This window comes from Osmerus eperlanus, chromosome 16 (genome assembly GCF_963692335.1).
Source record: "Osmerus eperlanus chromosome 16, fOsmEpe2.1, whole genome shotgun sequence".
Taxonomy (NCBI): Eukaryota; Metazoa; Chordata; class Actinopteri; order Osmeriformes; family Osmeridae; genus Osmerus; species Osmerus eperlanus.
The window spans coordinates 14479376-14501682 of NC_085033.1; the positions used below are offsets into that span (position 1 = coordinate 14479376).

The window sequence follows — 22307 nt, forward strand, 5'->3', positions numbered from 1 at the left end:
CTGCCAGCTACACCACCCTCCTGCCAGCTACACCACCCTCCTGCCAGCTACACCACCCTCCACGCCAGCTACACCACCCTACTGCCAGCTACACCACCCTCCTGCCAGCTACACCACCCTACTGCCAGCTACACCACCCTCCGCGCCAGCTACACCACCCTCCACACCAGCTACACCACCCTCCACGCCAGCTACACCACCCTACTGCCAGCTACACCACCCTCCGCGCCAGCTACACCACCCTCCGCGCCAGCTACACCACCCTCCGCGCCAGCTAACACCACCCTTCCGCGCCAGCTACACCACCCTCCGCGCCAGCTACATCACCCTCCTGCCAGCTACACCACCCTCCACGCCAGCTACACCACCCTCCGCGCCAGCTACACCACCCTCCGCGCCAGCTACATCACCCTCCTGCAGCTACACCACCCTCCACGCCAGCTACACCACCCTCCATGCCAGCTACAACACCCTCCACGCCAGCTACACCACCCTCCACACCAGCTACACCCCCCTCCTGCCAGCTACACCACCCTCCGCGCCAGCTACGCCACCCTCCACGCCAGCTACACCACCCTCCACACCAGCTACACCACCCTCCACGCCAGCTACACCACCCTCCACACCAGCTACACCACCCTCCACACCAGCTACACCACCCTCCACGCCAGCTACACCACCCTCCACACCAGCTACACCACCCTCCACGCCAGCTACACCACCCTACTGCCAGCTACACCACCCTCCGCGCCAGCTACACCACCCTCCGCGCCAGCTACACCACCCTCCGCGCCAGCTACACCACCCTCCGCGCCAGCTACACCACCCTCCGCGCCAGCTACATCACCCTCCTGCCAGCTACACCACCCTCCACGCCAGCTACACCACCCTCCACGCCAGCTACACCACCCTCCACACCAGCTACACCCCCCTCCTGCCAGCTACACCACCCTCCGCGCCAGCTACGCCACCCTCCACGCCAGCTACACCACCCTCCACACCAGCTACACCACCCTCCACGCCAGCTACACCACCCTCCACACCAGCTACACCACCCTCCACACCAGCTACACCACCCTCCACGCCAGCTACACCACCCTCCACACCAGCTACACCACCCTCCACGCCAGCTACACCACCCTACTGCCAGCTACACCACCCTCCACGCCAGCTACACCACCCTCCACGCCAGCTACACCACCCTCCTGCCAGCTACACCACCCTCCACGCCAGCTACACCACCCTACTGCCAGCTACACCACCCTCCACGCCAGCTACACCACCCTCCACACCAGCTACACCCCCCTCCTGCCAGCTACACCACCCTCCACGCCAGCTACACCACCCTCCTGCCAGCTACACCACCCTCCACGCCAGCTACACCACCCTACTGCCAGCTACACCACCCTCCACGCCAGCTACACCACCCTCCACGCCAGCTACACCCCCCTCCTGCCAGCTACACCACCCTCCACGCCAGCTACACCACCCTCCACACCAGCTACACCCCCCTCCTGCCAGCTACACCACCCTCCACACCAGCTACACCCCCCTCCTGCCAGCTACACCACCCTCCACGCCAGCTACACCCCCCTCCTGCCAGCTACACCACCCTCCACGCCAGCTACACCCCCCTCCTGCCAGCTACACCACCCTCCACACCAGCTACACCACCCTCCTGCCAGCTACACCACCCTCCACACCAGCTACACCACCCTCCACGCCAGCTACACCACCCTCCTGCCAGCTACACCACCCTCCTGCCAGCTACACCACCCTCCACGCCAGCTACACCACCCTCCTGACAGCTACACCACCCTCCACGCCAGCTACACCACCCTCCGCGCCAGCTACACCACCCTCCACGCCAGCTACACCACCCTACTGCCAGCTTCACACGGGTTCCTCTATTATGTCATTCTGTCCTGTTTTGTTCTTTTTCCTCACCAAGTAGACGAGCACACACATGTGCTCCTTGGGCAGCCAATGGAAGAGGTCGGCCGGGTTGCTAGGCAGGATCTCGTCGTCATGGAGTGTGGAGATGGTCTGGATGCACTGCTGCAGCTGTTTCAGACACGGTTTCACACTCTTCACCTGCAACACACACACACAACCTCAGACATATCCTCAGGAGAGAGAGTTGGAGTGAGAGAGAGATACTAGACCGACAGGCCCCTGGGCGGGCGGGCCGAGCGTGCGTACCTGCCCTGCGTCCAGGTAGTGTGTGACCTGCAGCACCAGGAAGAACACCCTGAGGGACTCCTTCTGGATGGGGTTCCCCTGCCACGTCTCCACGATGGTCCCGCACAGCGTCAGCAGAGGGTGCACCTCGCCCAGCTTCCTCTCCATCAGGAGCAGCTGGGGCACACAGACAGGCGGGCGGGGAGACAGGGAGGGAGGGAGACAGGGAGACATGGAGGCAGGCACGGAGACAGGGAGGGAGACAGGCAGGCACGGAGACAGGGAGGCAGGGAGGGAGACAGGCAGGCAGGGAGACAGGGAGGCAGGGAGGGAGACAGGCAGGCAGGGAGACAGGGAGGGAGAGAGGGAGACAAGAAAGACAGTCATTATAAATAAAGTACCGTTCTTGTGTATCTATGGTATAGAATGAGGTCGATATTAGCGATGATGCAAACTCACCATCCCTTTACTCAACAGAAACAGGGCTCTGTGTGAGGGAAGAAAGACAGGAGTCAGATCAGCTGACCAGGCCTTATCTAACTACACAACAGAGTATTATGGTCTGTCAGGGTCAGGATTAGCAGGGTGAGTATGCGTGGTCCTCTACCTGGTGTACTCGGAGCCCACCACGCGCGCATACTCCGCCCCGACCCCCAGGAGGTCGCAGGCTGACACCAGGTCCTTCTCCAGGGTGTGGAGTTGCTGAGAGAGACACACAGACAGAGAGATAGGTTGAACTCTGACCTGGAACTGAACATGGACCTACCCACATAGTAGAGCAAAACACGAGAACAAGGAAACCGAAACACCAGCATTCATAAAAGTAGCGTTGACCCTACTTTGGATAAACGTACTTTTGGATAATACTTTTAATCACGTCAAAGGCTGTTTAAAAATACAAAAAAACGTATTGAGACAGAAGTAGAATCCTTGACAGAGGCATAATGGGAGTTCAAGTTCTTACCGCCAGTTGGAACAGCAGTCGACAGTGCCAGTAAGGAGTCTGCTGGGAGATCTGGATAGCTTTCCTTAACAAGGGCTTGGCTGAATCCACCAGGTTCTTCAAACAAGGACAAGACAAGCACAGTTCACTGTTTAGATGGTTTATTCATCAGCGCCACATCACACCAAATTGACTTGGGAGAAATGTCTGGCAACCAGGGGTGTATTTTTTTTGCAACACAGGGGCAGTAGTTTACAGGGGCAGGTCTCTACTTGATCGTCTTACTGTTTCCAAGTTCACTTACATGCAAAAGCAGCTCATTGAGGAAAAAGACGACAAAGGGATTACTTATCATTCTGACTACAGTGACGGTTTCAATCACCAACAAACCAAAGTGGAAATAACAAACACATTATGCTGACTAAGTCAACAACAATAACGAATTGCGGTGGTAATCTTTCAAACTTGACTATTGGTTTTAATCTGTTCATTTTTTTGTAGATATCGCCTACCTGTTGGCAGTAGAGCTCTGATAGGAGACTGGCAGCCTCAAATTTGACATCTTCGAACTGGGGAATCTGACATTACTTGTAAAGGCGTAACACGCATGCAATTCTGCCAAACTTTACTGTTTTAAGTAGTGCATATATCTGCGCATACTGTTGTACAGATTTTAAAGGAGACAATCATAAGAGAACAGAAGAATCAAATGCAATTGCACACACGAAGACACAAACGGGTTCTGTCAAAATATGAGCAAAAGGATACTTGTTGTGAAATGAACCACTAAAAAGAAAAACAAACAACTTAGTTAAATCGACAGCAGTTGATATTACGTATCACATTGTGCATTATTTAATATGATTATACAACAATGCACATGATCAACTTAGCACTAAAGTCGTGTTGGAAAATTCCACGTTTAAAAATGCTAGCAACTACTATGAGATTAGCATCAGCCGTATAGCCAAACTGAGGCCTACGTAACTACATCCACGGTGTTTCCAACAGATCGCTCACCGCTTTCTCCAAGTGGCTGCGGGCCAGTTCGGTGTTTTTGGTGTGGTGATATAGAACCGAACCCAGTTGAAGATGCGTTCGGGCCTCCACCCTTTGCGGTGGCTTGAACTGAAACACCGCTTGCAAACAATGAACACATAAGCGGATCTTGGGTGGGCTTGATGTTCGGAAATGTTCTGCAAAGCCGAGTAAGGCTAGATACCAAGGTTCTGGGGCCTCTCCGCTCGTCGCCATTGTGCTGACAACAAAAACAACAACAATCGTCAAGACTGCCCGCTTGGTTCTCCCTTCGGCTCGCCCTCCGAGCGCTGATCTCCGTACAGCTATGCTTTTGTTTTGATGATTGATTATGTTGCTCGTAGGATCCGAGTAGCTGGCCTTGGATCTGTGCAAAAGACAGGTCGACACACGATGTCGCTAAAAGTGAGTTCCCGGGCAGCCCTGCGGTGCACTGCTCTCCCACACTAGTGCAGTTTCAGATTTAAAATAACCGCCTTTTATATTAATCTTATGTTAATATATCTGTTAATTCATAATTATGGGTGATCATATCAGTCACATGTTTTATAACGTTTCAAACTATCGTTGTAGGTCATTTCCAACTTAAAATAATTTCAGTATTAAGATAACATCAAGCGGAACACAACTCAAATGTTTCTCATTAACCGAGACAGTTTAGATGTAGGACTTATTTACGCATTTTGGTATTCAGAAAAAACTGCGTGACCATCAGTAACAATGGCCAGGGTTTTACGTTAATAGCGTAAACCGCTGTCGTTAGTTCAGGGGCAGGTTGGGCTTGTGGTTCGTTATCAACTGGCAGCAGCAACCGGGCATCATTGGGCGTTGGTGAGAGATTGTTTTTTTGTTTTTTTGACCGTAACTATAAAACTGTAAGTCATTCATGTTAAATTCAGAAAGTCATTTTTTTCTTGTTAGTTAGCCATGCTGCTATTCATGGACTTGCGTTGTTCAAGAAACAACTCGTTATAGCCAGGTATCAAAACGCAAAGCCAGCAACCATCAACAAAGCTACAGGGCTTTGTATAATAATAATGTCATGATCTTTCCACAAACGAAATGCTGTCATTACAGATCTGTTTGAAAGAAATAGCCTGAAACCTTGATCATGGCGCTACGCCGGATAACCCAAGAAACCTTCGATGCGGTTGTCAAGGAAAACATTGAGGAGTTCGACATGAGCCCCGACGAGGCACTGCGGGAAGCAGTGGAACAATTTCAGTCTCAAGGTACGACTGAAATGTGACAGGTTGTTACTCACACAGATACACAACCCCACCCCCCCACCATACTAACCCTACCTAAACTAACAGCGGTGTGCAGCCTGACGTTAAACAATCGCCTAGCAAATGTTCCCCCCTCTAATCCTCAGGTGTGGACCTGAGCTGTATAGTTCAGGCTGTACCGACAGCCGTGTCTGATGAGCAAGACGAACAAGCTCACGAGGTCCTACAGGTCGGTCTGAATCCTAACTGCCTTCTGCTCAGCCAATGATATCACACACTCCACACCTTATTACAATTGTTTGGAAATTCAGTCCGTCGTCACCAATACTGATAAGTTAAATTAAATTCAAAACACTTTTATTTGTCCCAGAGGGGCGATTTGCTGAGGCATAATAGTAATAATAGTAGTACTGTAAGCAACACAATACAGGAAGAAAAGTACTAATGAACCCGCCCTGGTGTACCCAGGCCCTGGAGTCTCTCCAGATAGCCCAGACCTCCAGCGGGCCTTCGGACACCCGCGTCAACGAGGAGCTACAACGCTTCACCCACCAATGTTCGCTCGGCTTCGCCCAGAGACACCTGGCGGCCCAGAAGCAAGCCTACCCCGTCATCCTCTCCACCTGCCGGGCCTCTCTGGGGGGATCGGGGCCCCTGCTGACCTCCCTGACTGCTCTGGCCTCGCTGATGGACGGACAGCCCGACCTGCTGGACCCAGAGGGCCGCGAGCTCCTGGTGAGGGTGCTGGCCGCGCACAGAGACGACCCCGACGTGACGTGCGTGGCCGTGCGCGCCGTGCGGCTCTGCTGCCTGAAGCACGAGCAGAACCGTCAGGACCTGGTGAAGGCCGGCGTGCTGGCGCTGCTGGTCGACGCCCTGGCACAGCACGCGGCGAGAGCCAGCCTGGTCAGGGAGGCGTGTCTGGCGCTGAGGGTCATGACCTTCGACGACGACATCAGGGTCACGTTCGGGAACGCTCACGAGCACGCCAAGATGATCGTTCTGGAACACGGCGGGCTGAAGGTGCTCATCGAGGCGGCGAAAGGTGAGAGCCTGCGGGAGGGGAAACGGGAAATCCAGACAGCTGAAGGTTCCATGGGCGGAGAGAAGACAAATATTTCATGGTCGAAACGTTCACCCTATTTTAGGGAGAGCGGTCTTTTGGTGACTAGGTTTCATGTACATTTACATTACATGTAGTCATTTAGCAGACGCTCTTATCCAGAGCAACTTACAGTAAGTAGAGGGACATTCCCCCCCAGGCAGTAGGGGGAAGTGCCTTTCCTCGGGGACACAACGTCATTTTGCACGGCCGAGAATCGAACCAGCAACCTTCTGATTACTAGCCCGACTCCCTAACTGCTCAGCCATCTGACCCCTGTAGGCTAGTGTAAAGCACTTAGTCGAAAAACAATGATTAACTTGTGTCGTTGTTTAAATGTGTTGTCTCCCTCCATCACAGCCCACCCTGAAAACACGTTGGTGCTGAGCGAGTTGTGTGCCACCCTGTCCCGCCTGGCCGTGAGGAACGAGTTCTGTCAGGACATCTGTGACCTCGGGGGGTTGAAGTTCATGATGAGCCTGCTGGCAGAGGGCATGGATTCCCAGGTGAGAACAAGCTCAGGGGAGATGGAAGGGCTGGAATGTCGACAGGCCAGAAGGGAAACCTCGTAAACTGGTGCCCTGGTTATCAAGGATGTTTGTTCAGTCTACCCTGAGAGTATGTGTGAAAGAGAGAGTGTGCGAGAGACAGAGAGTGTGAGAGAGTATATCTGTGTATGCATAGAGCAGTATGACATCTCTTTGGGATTGTAAATCGAATAAACTACAAAGTGTACCTGAGCCTGTGTGTTGCTGTGTGGGAAGCCATGGCTTCAGGGCTGGGTAACGTAGTCCTTCCCGTGTGTCTGTGGTCCTCTCAGGAGCTGGTCCGCCAGCTGCTGAGTGCTCTGAGGGCCATAGCGGGGAACGATGACGTGAAGGACGCCATCGTGAACGCCGGCGGCGTGGAGCTCATCGTCATCGCCATGAACAGACACATTACTAACGCACAGGTCAGTCAGGGTTCACACTTCCTGGTGTGTGTGTGTGTGTGTGTGTGTGAGAGAGAGTGCGTGTGTGTGAGAGAGTGCGTGTGAGAGAGTGCGTGTGTGTGTGAGAGTGCGTGCGTGTGTGTGTGTAAGAGAGTGCATGCATGTTTGCGTGCGTGTGTGAGAGTGCATACGTGCGTGTGTGTGAGAGAGTGCGTGTGTGTGAGAGAGTGCGTGTGAGAGAGTGCATGTGTGTGTGTGTGTGTGAGCGTGCGTGTGTGTGTGTGTGAGAGTGCGTGCGTGTGTGTGTGTGTGTGTGTAAGAGACTGCATGTGTGTGTGTGTGCATGCATGTGTGCGTGCGTGTGTGAGAGTGCATACGTGCATGTGTGCGTGCGTGTGTGAGAGTGCATACGTGCATGTGTGCGTGCGTGTGTGAGAGTGCATACGTGCATGTGTGCGTGCGTGCGTGTGTGAGAGTGCATACGTGCATGTGTGTGTGTGTGTGTGAGAGTGCATACGTGCATGTGTGTGTGTGTGTGTGAGAGTGCATACGTGCATGTGTGTGTGTGTGTGTAAGAGACTGCATGTGTGTGTGTGTGCATGCATGTGTGTGTGCGTGTGTGAGAGTGCATACGTGCATGTGTGTGTGTGTGTGTGAGAGTGCATACGTGCATGTGTGTGTGACAAAACACAGCTGTTGTTTTGGTTCCTCATGGTTCCTCATGGTTCCTCATGGTTCCTCATGGTTCCTCATGGTTCCTCATGGTTCCTCATGGTGCCGTTGCTGTCCCTCTGCAGGTGTGTGACCAGGGCTGCGCCTCGCTTAGCGTGCTGGCGCTCCGGAAACCCAGCAACTGCGGAGTCATCATGGACGAGGGCGGGGCCATGGCTGCCCTGCAGGCCATGAAGACACACCCCCAGGACGTCAACGTGCAGGTAGCCCCGCCCCCTCGGCCCCCTACCTCACATGTGAACCACATGCTCTTCACAACTCACGTTAACTTTACCTGGGATCGCTTTCATTTATCGCTGTTGAATGACGGGTCTGTTCTGTTTACGAGTGAAAAGGGAGATGTGTCGTCACGTGGTTTGTGTTTGTTTTCAAATGTACGTGTGGAATCGATCACTTGTAAATGACACCGAAAATCCTTTACGTGTTCCACTCATCTACTTCCTTCTTCAGTCATGTGACCCCCTCTTCCTGTTCCTGCTCCTGTTGTCCATACCATAGATATATATAAATACTAGATGTCTCGTCGGCGTTGCCGGACAACGGAGTCGAACGTCCGCACGTGGCGGCCATCTTGCTACAGTCAACTCGCTCACCCATAACATTGTGTTGATGCTACATGTACTTTTTAAATGACCATAACTTGCTCAATTTTCAACCGATTTTGAAACGGTTTGGTTTGTTATCAACGTCAGAGATGTCGGTATGCCACTGCATACTTATGAATAATTATGTTTTTTTTTTTATAGAATAGAAGTATGCAGTGGCATAACGACATCTCTGACGTTGATAACAAACCAAACCGTTTCAAAATCGGTTGAAAATTGAGGAAGTTATGATCATTTAAAAAGTACATGTAGCATCAACACAATGTTATGGGTGAGCGAGTTGACTGTAGCAAGATGGCCGCCACGTGCGGACGTTCGACTCCGTTGTCCGTCAACGCGGACGAGACATCTAGTGTTTATATATATCTATGGTCCATACTGTCTGAAGACACTTCCTGTTTCCTGTCCCCTGTCCAGAAACAGGCGTGCATGCTGCTGAGGAACATGGTGGCCCGCATGCAGAAGCTCACCCAGCCCATCCTGGAGATGGGAGCGGAGGCCCTGATCAGCCAGGCGCTGGCGACCCACCAGGACTGCCACGACGTGGGCCGCGCCGCCCTGCGGGACCTGGGCTGCCAGGTGGAGCTCCGGGAGCTGTGGACTGGAAAGAAGGGGAGCCTCACCAACTGACCGGCCTGGTGGTCTGGGGCGTCCGCCTACCCTGATCAGAGAGGGAGAGAGAAAGAGAAGAGGGTGGGAAAGAGGGAGAGGGAGAGGGGAGAGGGGAGAGGGGAGAGGGGAGAGGGGAGAGAGAGAGAGAGGGAGGGAGGGAGGGAGAGAGGGAGAGAGGGAGAGAGGGAGAGAGAGAGAGAGAGAGAGAGAGAGAGAGAGAAGAGGGGGGGAGAGAGAGAGAGTGTTATGCTTCCCCACTTACATGTGGTCTTGGTTGTGTGAAGAGTGGAACGTAAATATTCTGTAAGGGTCTCTGTAAATGGTCTCTCAACAGTTTCTTAGAGCCCTGTCCTCTCGCTGTAGATACAATGCACACTAGGCAGTGTACAGTCCCATGTCACAGGCTATAGTCTTACACAGTACTAGGTTTATAGGTGTCAAGGCATATGGCTCATACAGTTTGTGTAATTTAATCTGTATGTATAAAATCCTTATTTGTTATTTTGGCTGTAGGTTGCATCTGACACATCGATTTCAAACAAGTGTGTTTCAGGCAATGGGCCGATTATGAAGTGTACTTAGTTTGACGGAGCTGTGCTGCAGTTCCTTCACTGTGGTGGTCGTTGGTTATCATTTCGTTTCAATTCTGTTTCTGCAAACTTGGTCGTTTTTGTTCTACTATGTACTTAATGCCTTAGGATTCTCACTGCACGTGAGCCCAGACATCCCGTACAAAGCTAGAATCACATGTATACACTAACATTCAAGTTCAGCGTTTTAATATTATTTATTACCTGCTGCGATTCTGCAAATGTAAAACTGGAAATTTTCGCATAGTTACGTGTTCATTTCTGGAGTTATGTTTACAACTTGCATGCCAAAACAATAAAACAACTAGGATACGAACACGTGTGTTGTGAATGTGTGAATATGCTTTCTTTAGCTGCACAAAGGGACAAAAAAATCCTCTGAAAAAAAGAGAAGGGAATTTCACGTTTTTTCTGTGTACACGCCCCTCGAATGGACCTATCCAGGCATGCGCTACCACCCACTGACTTCAACTCCCAGAATTCCGTTGTACTCGCCCTTGTCAAACCAGCCACGATCGTTGTCAGTCTAGCAAAACAGCATGGAAGTGTTCAGTCACGCAAAGTCAGTTGGGGCAGTGGAACAGCAAAAAAAAAATGTGTTCTTCCAGGTTTGAAACATGTTAAAACCCCAACTTAAGTAAACTTTGTAGAGTTTGTTTTTCTAAGAGCGTTAATAGGTTTTGAGCAATTTATCAGATAGCTTATGCTAGCTTGTTAGCAGACTGGCTAATGCTTGCTAACGTACAGTATTTGTGTGTAAAATAGTTACGAACTTCACACTTAAATACACTCAGACAGTCAAAGTGCATTGTCCCTCCGCTCAGCAATAATAGAAAAACGAAGCTGAATTAGATCTACGACCAAAACAAGAGGAATCTACAGGTGGTGTGAAGATAGCGACAAGGTAAGAGTTTTTTGGGTTTAGGGTTAGAATGCTGATAATCTGTAACTTGCTAGTTGCTGAACACCTACATTCTTAGCTAGCCACACAGCCCAACAATCGAAGCGCGCTTTGGATGTGTTGACAAGAGAAGCGAGACACCAATCAAGCATTGCCAACCTATAGACAAAACATGTCAGTTTGAGATAAGAGTCTCCAGTGTTGCTTTCTAGCTAGACACCAACCTGTCAAAAGTGAGCTTCGTGTCAAAAAGAATGAAGCATGAAATCAGACGTCCTGAAACACCCTATTCTGTACCGCTTGTACAAAACATGTTGTATATTAATAGCCCTCGAAACTTCCTACAGCCTTGCTAGATAGGCTAGGAATGTATTTCACACTTATTTACACCCGCTACCCTGTCACGATCACAGTGATGGACACATCTAAACCCTTCAAGGTCTGCGGTATGTTATTATAAAACCGTTCTCTGGATTATGGCCTTATGGCATGTACAAACGCACGACTAAAGATGCACCCATTTACCAAACTCATCCTCGGAGAAAACCAGAAAAGCCTCTTGCCTACAGTGTAGCTGCAGGGGTGTGGTGTGTTTATGCTACAGCTTTCAATGCATGTGAGTTAGTGACTCACATGCTCTGAATCATGACAATAGGTCCCCTTAACCTTTTACCCTAATACCATCTTCTTCACCACAGTAAATGTGCTGTGTCATTGCAGATAATCAGTTGACTGCTTCAGTCATTCATTCTCAAAGATCTTTCCCTGAGTAATTGTTTGGTGTTAGAAGTAGTGTAACAGACGTGGTCTTGCAAGCTCCGTCAGAGGTATCGGGCAAATCGTCCCGCACTGGGTTCGAACTTACCACCTCTGGCTTCCCAAGCGCCACCACTACCAACTACGCCAACGAAAAGCTAGCTATTCGTTGATGCGGGTGGCCTGTTACATACCTGAGGAGTGAGTTTCACCGATACACATCGGCTACATTAGCAACATGTTTTCCTGAACCTTCCCCCACTAGACTGGCCTTGGTGTCTCTATAACATCTAGTTAGGCATTACATCATAATCTGGTTGAGTTTTAAAAGCAGCGGTAGCTTTCTTCATAACGTAGGCTTACATGAACCGTGGCTGATTGCCTACGCTGTTCCTACTGTGTGTGTGTTATTGTAGAGGTATGAGACCTGTGAGAGGAGCGCTGTAAACAGATCTTCATTGATAGATGAGCAAGCAGAGATAGGAGAGGTGGGAGGTGAGGTGAGGTGAGAAGGGAGATAGAGAGACTGTATAAGGGAGATAGAGAGAGGAGAGAAGGGAGATAGGGAGATAGAGAGACTGTATAAGGGAGATAGAGAGAGGAGAGAAGGGAGATAGAGACTGTAGAAGGGAGATAGAGAGAGGAGAGAAGGGGAGAGAGGATAAGTGTGGGAATAGCAAAGAAGAAGAAAAGGGGCGAAATAGAGTAGATCTGTGGAGTGAAGGGAGGGGAGGAGAGGGTGACAGAGGGTGAGGGGGGGGGAGGGTGACACAGAGGGTGAGGGGGGGGGCAGGAGGAGAAGGGGGTATTTAAGTGTTCCTCTCCAGACTCTGGCTGGAAGCCACGGCTGCCGGGATGCAAACACAAGTTGCCCCTAACAACCCCAGGCTCTCCAAGAGCCTCTGTTTGCTGTCCTTCCAGGGGCATCTCTGTTCTCTTCCCCCGCTCCTGCTGCGTGCCTCTCTCCCGCTCCTGCTGCGTGCCTCTCTCCCGCTCCTGCTGCGTGCCTCTCTCCCGGGCCGCCGTCTGGGTTTGGGCTGGGTTGCCAGTAGTTACTGATTGTGCAGTTTTATTGGATAATATAGAAATATTTCTTAGAGTTAACTCTGATCCTGAAGAATGATTCATATTTGGGTAATTATTTAGTTCAGGTTATGGTGCTGTTTGTCCTGTGTGAGTCTGTGTGTGTGTTTATGGTGTGTGAGTGTATTCATCTTGTGTTTGTCTGTGTGTGTGAATGTATTCAGCTTGTGTGTGTGTGTGTGTTGTACTGCCAACAAGGATTGTGTTGGATGTGTAGGATTGTGCTGTGTGAGAAAAACATTAGCTGCAGTCGATCGTGTGTGTGTGTGAGAGAGGGTATGTGTCTGTTTGGCGTGTGTGTCCATTTGGCGTGCGTGGGTGCGTCAGCGAAGCCTCCTGATCTTCAGAGTGTATCCCCTGCGTCTCACACACACACACCTTTCACCCAGATCGAGGTGTCAGGAGCGGGCGTATCCACAGATGGCGCTGCTAGCATGCTGCTATTTTACCCTGTCACTTTTTATAGCCCTGAAATGTAGGCCAGCCGTACTGAGGGACAACTGTCTCTGAAGTTAGCTGAGTAATGGTGCTGTCATAGCGTCCGGAAGAAACAGGCCTATTGTATTTCACCGTACCTCATTTAGCTCCACAGGAATGAGAAAGGGAGAGGGGGGGGGGGGGGGGGGAGACAGTTGATATCACATCTGATCTGTCAGTTGTTTCTATTTAACTGCTTTACAACAATAAACAACAAACAGCCCTCTCGGAACTGCAGAGCTCCTCCAGCGTTCTAGAAGGCGGAATGCGAGCAGAACAAGACCCCACAAGACTCTCCTCTGTTTGGGGCTCAGCGCTGGGGGCGTGGCCTCTACGGCTGTAACACAGTTGTGTAAGTGCTAACGCCCAGGCCTTCTGCTCGTTCAGCCTCCCCTGAATGTAAAGCTCCTGGTAAGGTCTTTATGGAGCGGGCTCAGTCATCATCTACTGATCTCTCTGTTGGTAGGGGTGCGCTGGGGTCAGGACGCTGGGCTAGGTGGGACTGGAGGCATCGCTGATGTTCAGTCATGTGCTCGCTCTCCTGGCTCTGTCAGGTGGGGTGCTGCTGTTGATGGTAATAAGATTCCTTTCTTTCTATTCCTTCATTGCTTTAATTTTCTCTCTTACTCTCCCTCCCTTTCTCTCTCTCCCTCTATTCCCTCCTCCTCTCTCTCTCTCTCTCTCTCTCTCTCTCTCTCTCTCTCTCTCTCTCTCTCTCTCTCTCTCTCTCTCTCTCTCTCTCTCTCTCTCACTCTCACTCTCACTCTCACTTTCTCTCTATTCCCCCCTCTCTCTCTTCCCCTCTTCTCCCTCCCACCCCTCCATTAGTTAGCAGTATCTGGCGTCGTCGCCCCCTGGTGTCCATTGTGCATGATTGCGGGGCGGAGCCGGCCTGTGTAGTCCCTGGGCATGGGGAATGGAGTCCAGGAGGAACAGGCGGCACTCACGCAGGAAGAGAGGCTGCCACTGGCCTCCTCCGGCCAATCAGAGGTAAGCAACACCCCCTTGTCATCCAATAAGGGGTAAACATTATCCCCTTATCATCCAATCAGAGTTAAACATCATCCCTTTATCATCCAATCAGAGGTAATTGTGTCATTACCCTTCTGTTAGTATGCAGTCCTACAAGGATGCATGCTGGAACATGTAGTATTAACATAGTACTGGAAGAATCAGAAAGGGCTTTAATCGCCAGGAAAGTTTGCACAGACAAGGTCACCCCAGAGCGCAGCCCTTGGCGGAATGAGGGTGTGTGTGTGTGTGTTTAGGTGTATCACAGTCAAACAACAAGTGGAGGTTTTCAGTGTCAGAAAGGTGCTGGAATTCAACCACTCCCAGACCTATAACTCAGCTCATTAACCATGAAGAAGACCTGTGACTCACCTCATTATCCATGAAGAAGACCTGTAACTCACCTCATTATCCATGAAGAAGACCTGTAACTTACCTCATTATCCATGAAGAAGACCTGTAACTCACCTCATTATCCATGAAGAAGACCTGTAACTCACCTCATTATCCATGAAGAAGAGAATGTTTATTACATGCTTTCAACATGTACAGGTTTGGTTTGGTTACACCCTAACAGCTTGTAGCCTGTCTGTCATAGTGTGATGTCATAGTGTGTGTGTGTGTGTTTAGACTCGCACGGTGCTGAACTCCCTGTTGTCGGGGGCGCTGGCTGGTGCTGTTGCCAAGACAGTCGTAGCTCCTCTGGACAGAACCAAGATCATCTTCCAAGGTAGGAGAACCGCCTCACACACACACACTCACACACACACACTCTGTCCACACACACTGTCCACACACACTCACACACACACACTCTGTCCACACACACTCTGTCCACACACACACACACACTCTGTCCACACACACTCTGTCCACACACACTCTGTCCACACACACACACACACACTCTGTCCACACACACTCTGTCCACACACACTCTGTCCACACACACACACACACACACACACACACACACACTCTGTCCACACACACTCTGTCCACACACACACACACACACACACTCTGTCCACACACACTCTGTCCACACACACTCTGTCCACACACACACACACACACACTTGGGGCGGCTGTGGCTCAGGGGGTAGAGAGGGTTGTCTGTTAATCGCAAGGTTGGCGGTTTGATCCCCGACTCCTCCTAGGTCATGTGCCGAAGTATCCTTGAGCAAGACTCTGAACCCCAAGTTGCTCCCGATTGGCAGGCCGGCGCCTTGCATGGTAGCTCGCTGCCGTCGGTATGTGTGAGTGAGAGTATGAATGAGAGGCAAACATTGTAAAGTGCTTTGAGTGCCGTTAAGGTAGAAAAGCGCTATATAAATGCAGTCCATTTACCAAAATGCAGTCCATTTACTCTGTCCACACACACTCTGTCCACACACACACACACACTACGTCTACACACTCCTTTCTCACACACAGTCACACACCTCAAAAATGTACACACCCAAGTCATTTTTGTACCCCAGTCTAACTCGGACCCAACTCCATGCAACTAAAAAATGTGAAGTTACTTTTATTTGAATCTACTTCAGTCTCTTATTAATGATTATTATGGGATGTTCTTGATGTTGCAGTGTCCTCAGCCAGATTCTCTGCCAAGGTGAGTGATGAGGAACAGGCATCCTGTGAACACCTGTCAATGTTTTGATTAGTTTATCTCTTGACTAGCAGAACTCTTGATTGATTGATGTTTGTGATGAATGTATTGACAAACTGCCCCCTCCCCAGTGCTGGATATTGTGGTGTATTGACAAACTGCCCCCTGTAGGAGGCGTACAGGCTGATCTACAGGACCTACCTCCAGGATGGCTTCCTCAGCCTGTGGAGGGGCAACTCTGCCACCATGGTGCGGGTCATCCCCTACGCCGCCATCCAGTTCTGCGCCCACGAACAGTACAAGAGGCTGCTGGGGGGGTACTACGGCTTCCAAGGGAAGTGAGTCTCCACTGGGGGAGGGGGAGAGGGGGAGGAGGGGGGGGGCAGATTGGAGAGGTCTACCGTTCGTGACGTATTGACAACATTCTAATTGCTCTGTGTTGTGTCGTCCAGAGTCCTGCCGCCGTTGCCTAGGTTACTGGCGGGGTCCATGGCGGGCACCACAGCGGCCATGCTGACCTACCCCCTGGACATGGTCCGAGCCAGGATGGCCGTCACACCCAAGGAGATGTAAGATGTTCTCTCTCTCTCTCTCTGTCTCTGTCTCTGTCTCTCTCTCTCGCATATATTCATATATATATATATCACCCTCTCCCCCCTCTCCCCTGGTTACGCCATGTCTGCCCCCCAGGTACAGTAACATCCTGCATGTCTGCCCCCCAGGTACAGTAACATCATGCATGTCTGCCCCCCAGGTACAGTAACATCCTGCATGTGTTCGTGCGGATCTCCCAGGAAGAGGGGCTGAAGACTCTGTACCGGGGGTTCACCCCCACCATCCTGGGCGTGGTCCCCTATGCCGGCCTCAGCTTCTACACCTACGAGACCCTCAAGAAGCTGCACGCAGGTACGTCTGCCTGCCTGCCTGTCTGTCTGTCTGTCTGTCTGTCTGTCTGTCTCTGCCTGCCTGCCTGCCTGCCTGCCTGCCTGTCTGTCTGTCTGTCTGTCTGTCTGCCTGTCTGCCTGTGTCTGTCTGTCTGTCTGCCTGTGTCTGTCTGACTGACTGTGTCTGTCTGTCTCATTCTCTCTGTACATCTTTTGCTTATGCTACGCAATAACCATTTCTCTCTCTCCCCCCTCCCTCCCCCCTCCAGAGCGGACCGGTCGCTCCCAGCCGCACTCCTACGAGCGCCTCGCCTTCGGAGCCTGCGCCGGACTCCTCGGCCAATCAGCTTCCTACCCTCTGACGTGGTTCGGCGGCGCATGCAGACGGCGGGCGTGACGGGCCACTCCTACGGCAGCGTGGTGGGCACCATGAGGGACATCGTGGCCGAGGAGGGCGTGGTCAGGGGCCTGTACAAGGGCCTCAGCATGAACTGGGTGAAGGGCCCCGTCGCCGTGGGGATCAGCTTCACGACCTTTGACATGACCCAGATCCTGCTGAGGAAACTGCATCAGCTAGGATACACGGCCCGCTAGGAGGAGAGGAGGGGAGGAGAGGAGAGGAGGGGAGGAGGAGAGGGGAGGAGAGGAGAGGAGGAGAGGAGAGGAGAGGAGAGGAGAGAGGAGAGGAGGGGAGGGGAGGAGAGGAGGTGTGGGGAGAGGGGAGGAGAGGAGGGGTGGGGAGAGGAGAGGAGAGGGGAGGAGAGGAGGGGTGGGGAGAGGAGAGGGGCGGAGAGGAGAGGAGGTGTGGGGAGAGGAGAGGAGAGGTGAGGTGGGGAGTGTTTTTCACAGCACGCTTAATGCTGGAGGTACTCTCTCACATACAGAGACAGTCTGAACAAAGTGTGTGTAAGAGTGTGTGTAAGAGAGTGTTAGAGGGCCTAGTACTTGGAGGACCATGCTGATAGTCTCCTGTCATGTACAGGTAAAACCTGATGTGCAATATGCTTAGTGAACAGGAAGCCAACTGCCCTCGCTAAACCTTCACCTCAACTCCCAAGCCCTCCTGTGTGTGTGTGTGCCGACCGCTTGCCTTGTCTTGCCTTGTGTGTCTGTACCTGAAGAGGGTACGTTGATTAGACTCTCATACCCGGATGAAGACGCTCCCCACACCTGGAGGGATGCTTGATTCGATTTTATTTGTGTGTTTGTTTTTATTTGAAGGAATTATACCAAAGGATATATATAGGGACGTGTAATTGTAAAGAGGATTTGCAGATAACTTAAGAGGACGTTTGTCGTTTTGTGAATGTAGAATCTCGGAGGAGACCAGGGGGGTGGGCCTGGTGCGTCTGATTCAGCAGCCGTAGCAGGGTTAGAGGGGTGGAGCAAGTTGTCCAGCCTCCACCGAGAGGGGCTAGGACACCTGAGAGGCATGGCAGCTGGACCTAACACACCTGTGAGGAGGGAGGGTCACCTGTGAGGAGGGAGGGTCACCTGTGAGGAGGGAGGGTCACCTGTGAGGAGGGTCACCTGTGAGGAGGGAGGGTCACCTGTGAGGAGGGTCACCTGTGAGGAGGGAGGGTCACCTGTGAGGAGGGAGGGTCACCTGTGAGGAGGGAGGGTCACCTGTGAGGAGGGAGGGTCACCTGTGAGGAGGGAGGGTCACCTGTGAGGAGGAGGGGTCATCTGTGAGGAGGGTCACCTGTGAGGAGGGTCACCTGTGAGGAGGGTCACCAGTGAGGAGGGAGGGTCACCTATGAGGAGGGTCACCTGTGAGGAGGGAGGGTCACCTGTGAGGAGGGAGGGTCACCTGTGAGGAGGGTCACCTGTGAGGAGGGTCACCTGTGAGGAGGGAGGGTCACCTGTGAGGAGGGAGGGGTCACCTGTGAGGAGGGAGGGTCACCTGTGAGGAGGGTCACCTGCTCATGTCCTGCTCCGGAGGCAGGAGGCTTGTCTGCTCTGTTCTAAAAAACCTTAAGAGTTTTGTCCTGTTATCCAAGCTGCCCCCCCCCCCCCCCACACACACACACACCCTGATCTCCTCTTTCACAACTAAACTCACCGGAGCACGATTGGGTGAGATCGTTCAGCAGCACAAATTGTTTGTGAGCACAAGCACTGTCTTGATCACAGAGAGACTAGAGCAGATCTCACATCAGCAAACACTAAGCAGCCGCTAGGAGCTGCATCTTGAATCTGTAACGTCCTCCTTCACCAAACCATGTCTGTGTCTGAGACCCAGACCCATAAGTGCCTGGAGAACAGTTCTCGTTGTGTTGCTATGACAGATGGTAACTATGGTAACTGACCTTTTAACCAACCGTGAATCTGTGGGTCGTTTGTTCTGTTTAGTATTTCAGCCTTGTGTTTGTCCTCCGTGTCCGGGGTCAGACTGGGGAGGTCGAGGGTGAAAGGTCAAGGGGGGGAGTCCGTGTTGTGAGGTGAGTTTCTGCTCTACCGTCTCGAGAAGATGGATCCTTCTTTCCTCAGTTTCACACCTCACTAAGATGGACACAAGTGGAATGAGACCGGAATCAAATACTATTTGAAAGCATTTGAAATGGAACCGTCTGCAGTAGCGATCTCAGTCTGCCAGCTTGTGCTGTCGAGAGGGTTGCCTTTTCCCCCCAAAAAATGAGCGGTTAGCTAATTAGTTAATTTTAAAGGTTTCATCCACCCGGACCGGTGTGGTGTTTAGATAAGAGGAATGAAGGATGGAAGTTTTCAGTATTGAGATGCGGCCCACTGTGCTTGATTGTTGCACGAAGGCCAGGTACTGAGCAGTCCCTCAGATGACCTGCCGGCTTCCTTAGACTCATCCTGGCCACCCTGCTGTGTTGGTATTAACCGTGCGCGTAGCCCCTGTGTTCGCTACGCACCTATTTATCTGATTACATGTCGTAAGATCTGCGTTAAAGAGGACGTATAAGAGATGGGATTGGGTCCGTGAGAATAAGTGTCTAATGCATCCCTTCAGAACCAGACCATTTGACGATTCTCAATCTTTCGACAATCAAGCAATGCCAAGATGATATTGTGATTTTTATTTTTTCAAATCCAGAATTTATAAAGGCACACAATATATGTTTGTGTGTGTGTGTCAAACTTGAAAGTGGCTTAACAAGACATTCAATTACAAGTTCCCAACTGTGGAAGATGAGTTCATTTCGAACTTAAAAATGTTTGTGAACTTTTTACCAATGCAGATGCAACAGCTGTTGTACAATGTTTTGGTTTAAATACTTGTTCTCTTGCTGCTACAACAGACAGATGTGTGCATAAACATACAGTATTAATGTACCTGCACGTGACTACAGACAACCCATATCTTACAGATGTTTTGTGGTGCATTGATGAGAATAATAGTTAGAATAACAATAACAAAATTACTTGTTTTGTCAATTCTATTTTTTTTGTGCCAATGGAATGTGTATTACACTAACTGGCTTTGTAGTGTCGTTCATAAATGGAGAGTTTGACGAATCTCCTATCATTCTCAGAAATAAACTTGTATACATTCTCTGCCTCTCCTTGTGCTTTTGATAAACGGCCAGGCCCAGATTTTCTGCATCACTGGATTAAAATGGTTCAATTCGAGTTGAACGTGTTAGTAGTTTTTAGATGAATCCTGCTGTTAAAAAAACGGACAATATAGGCCGCTTGTTATTTCAGATCACATAAAGATAATATTTGGCGATGTGAATTTTCTGCGTTACTGGATCTAAATTTGACATACAGTTTTGTACCGGCAAAACTTAAATTAACAAAAATAAATTACATCCCGGTTTATCCTCTAGGCTACTTTTACCGACATTATAAAGACCGCTAGAGAGCGCCGTAATACAAAAGTTGGAATGCGAATCGACAAAATACACAACCTGGGACTTTACCATAGGAGCCGCTAGATGTCAGTATAATACAACGCTGGACTGCTCCACGCTCTTTGCTCTCTCCATGAACTTGACCTTGACGGATCGGCCGTCACTCACAGACGCAAACCTCTTTTTAATTCTCCATAAAGGCCTCCTGTTTCACTCCCCTCCAGCTAATAAAATGTGACTTTGTGAATGTGAAAAAGTTGAGAAGGACAATTTTGAGTGAGGAACAAAAGGGTAAAATTAAGAGGCCACTGCAAATTTTAACCTTTCGTTACTCACTCAAAATTGTCATTCTAAACTTATTTTTTTATGAAAGAAAAAGGTGCAGTGGTCTCTCAATTACTTCCAGAGCTGTACACAATAGAACTATAGATTTTATAGAAGTACAACTCGTGTTCCTATTACCCTATGCCTCCGACCTCCTACGATTGGTTAGACTTATCTGAGAGGATGTTTTGGAAGCGAACCAAGTTTACAAATGTGTAACCCTCACCCAGTGTCTCATCCAGCTCCCGTAACTCCCACCCCCCCATCCGAAGACTTGTGACCTCCTCACCCTCCCCAGTCTAGAGGCCCCCTCCCTCCCCCTCTCCTCGAGACCTCCCTGCTCTCCCTCACCCTCCCCAGTCTAGAGGCCTCTAGAGGAGGGGAGAAGAAAGGAGGTGTGGAGAGGAGATGTAGAGGAGAGGTGTGGAGAGGAGATGTAGAGGAGATGTAGAGAAGAGAGAAGGTGTGGAGAGGAGATGTGGAGAGGAGAGGAGAGAGGAGGTGTGGCGGAGAGGAGGTGTGGAGGAGAGGAGAGAGGAGGTGTGGAGGAGAGGAGAGAGGAGGTGTGGAGGAGAGAGGTGTGGAGGAGAGGAGAGAGGAGGTGTGGAGGAGAGGTGTGGAGAGCAGATGTAGAGGAGGTGTTGAGAGGAGAGGTGTGGAGAGTAGATGTGGAGAGGAGATGTAGAGGAGAGGAGAGAGGAGGTGTGGAGGAGAGGAGGTGTGGAGGAGACAGGAGGCGGGTGGACAAAGGAGAGCAGGGCTGCTCGGTGATGAAAGGATGGAGGGACATAGGAGGCGGTTGCTATAGATATTTGGCAGGGTGCCAGGTAGAGCACAAGAGCCAATTTGCATGTATTCAAATGATGCAGGGATGAACGCAGGCGCAGACCACGTGCACACACACACACACACACATATTTATGTATATATAGTTCTCTCTCCTCTCTCAAGCTCCCTTCCCCCCCCCCCTCTCTCTCTCTCCCTCTCTCTCTCTCTCTGTCTCTCTCTCTCCCTCTGTCTCTCTCTCTCTCTCCCTCTCTCCCTTTCTCTCTGTCTCTCACACCTAACCACACAGTGACACAAACCTACTAAACTGTATCCTACACATGTGAACAAACTCGATCCCAAAGCGGGTGCCTGGGCTCGGTCCAGCCAGTTCTCTGTGAGGTCAGGCCTGGATGTGTGAGACTGGTAGTGATGTTCTGGTGACAGTTATGGGCTTGATATTGGTTGGTTATTATTATATCAATAATGGTATGTATATTATTAATATTGTAGGATATTGTATTAATGGATATGAAAACAAATTTTATTCTTTTAACAAACCAAATGCAGAACGTCTACAGAAAGATCTAAGTAAATGCTCAAATTATTATGAATTTGATGTTACTATTTACGAATTAGTAACTTTATTATTAAGGACAAACTGACCTGTTTTAGGTCATTTTAACTGACCTTAAAATGAAAAAACT

General features: G+C 50.7%; 3 protein-coding genes across 4 annotated transcripts in view; 2 read left to right on the top strand and 1 right to left on the bottom strand.

Annotated features, from left to right (window-relative positions):
- The window catches only part of mau2 (MAU2 sister chromatid cohesion factor), a 9610-nt gene extending 5085 nt beyond the window's left edge, over positions 1-4525 (bottom strand). The window contains exons 1-9 of the mRNA XM_062481595.1: positions 4145-4525; positions 3893-3910; positions 3637-3702; positions 3146-3241; positions 2789-2883; positions 2641-2668; positions 2203-2358; positions 1948-2094; positions 411-414 (exon numbers count right to left, since the gene is read on the bottom strand). Coding sequence (XP_062337579.1) covers positions 411-414; positions 1948-2094; positions 2203-2358; positions 2641-2668; positions 2789-2883; positions 3146-3241; positions 3637-3702; positions 3893-3910; positions 4145-4378 — 844 coding nt within the window. The 5' untranslated portion in view covers positions 4379-4525. The remainder of the gene's footprint in view (positions 1-410; positions 415-1947; positions 2095-2202; positions 2359-2640; positions 2669-2788; positions 2884-3145; positions 3242-3636; positions 3703-3892; positions 3911-4144) is intronic.
- Positions 4526-4834: 309 nt separating this feature from the next.
- On the top strand, positions 4835-9449 carry armc6 (armadillo repeat containing 6). 2 transcript variants are annotated; one of them, XM_062481349.1, is made up of 9 exons: positions 4848-4993; positions 5084-5141; positions 5240-5394; positions 5538-5620; positions 5860-6436; positions 6854-6999; positions 7314-7445; positions 8222-8359; positions 9179-9449. In XM_062481349.1, the coding sequence occupies exons 3-9, from the start codon at positions 5274-5276 to the stop codon at positions 9389-9391; spliced, it is 1410 nt and encodes a 469-aa protein (XP_062337333.1). In that variant the 5' UTR covers positions 4848-4993; positions 5084-5141; positions 5240-5273; the 3' UTR covers positions 9392-9449. The 2 variants fall into 2 exon arrangements, with proteins under 2 accessions (XP_062337331.1, XP_062337333.1); XM_062481347.1 differs by lacking the exon at positions 5084-5141 and having other exon boundaries at positions 4835-4993.
- Positions 9450-13594: 4145 nt separating this feature from the next.
- Positions 13595-17294, top strand: slc25a42 (solute carrier family 25 member 42). The gene is given in 9 exon segments (XM_062482083.1): positions 13595-13734; positions 14009-14170; positions 14822-14921; positions 15784-15809; positions 15978-16144; positions 16259-16375; positions 16561-16712; positions 16960-17046; positions 17049-17294. Coding segments are annotated over 8 exon segments (966 nt in total). The 5' UTR covers positions 13595-13734; positions 14009-14089; the 3' UTR covers positions 17285-17294.
- The last annotated feature ends 5013 nt before the right edge of the window (positions 17295-22307 follow it).

Bases quoted from the DNA above. Each gene is read 5' to 3' on its own strand.
- armc6 (XM_062481347.1), top strand. From the start codon at position 5,274: ATGGCGCTACGCCGGATAACCCAAGAAACCTTCGATGCGGTTGTCAAG. The intron at 6,437-6,853 runs GTGAGAGCCTGC...CCTCCATCACAG, and splicing joins GCTCATCGAGGCGGCGAAAG to CCCACCCTGAAAACACGTTG. The intron at 8,360-9,178 runs GTAGCCCCGCCC...TCCCCTGTCCAG, and splicing joins CCCAGGACGTCAACGTGCAG to AAACAGGCGTGCATGCTGCT.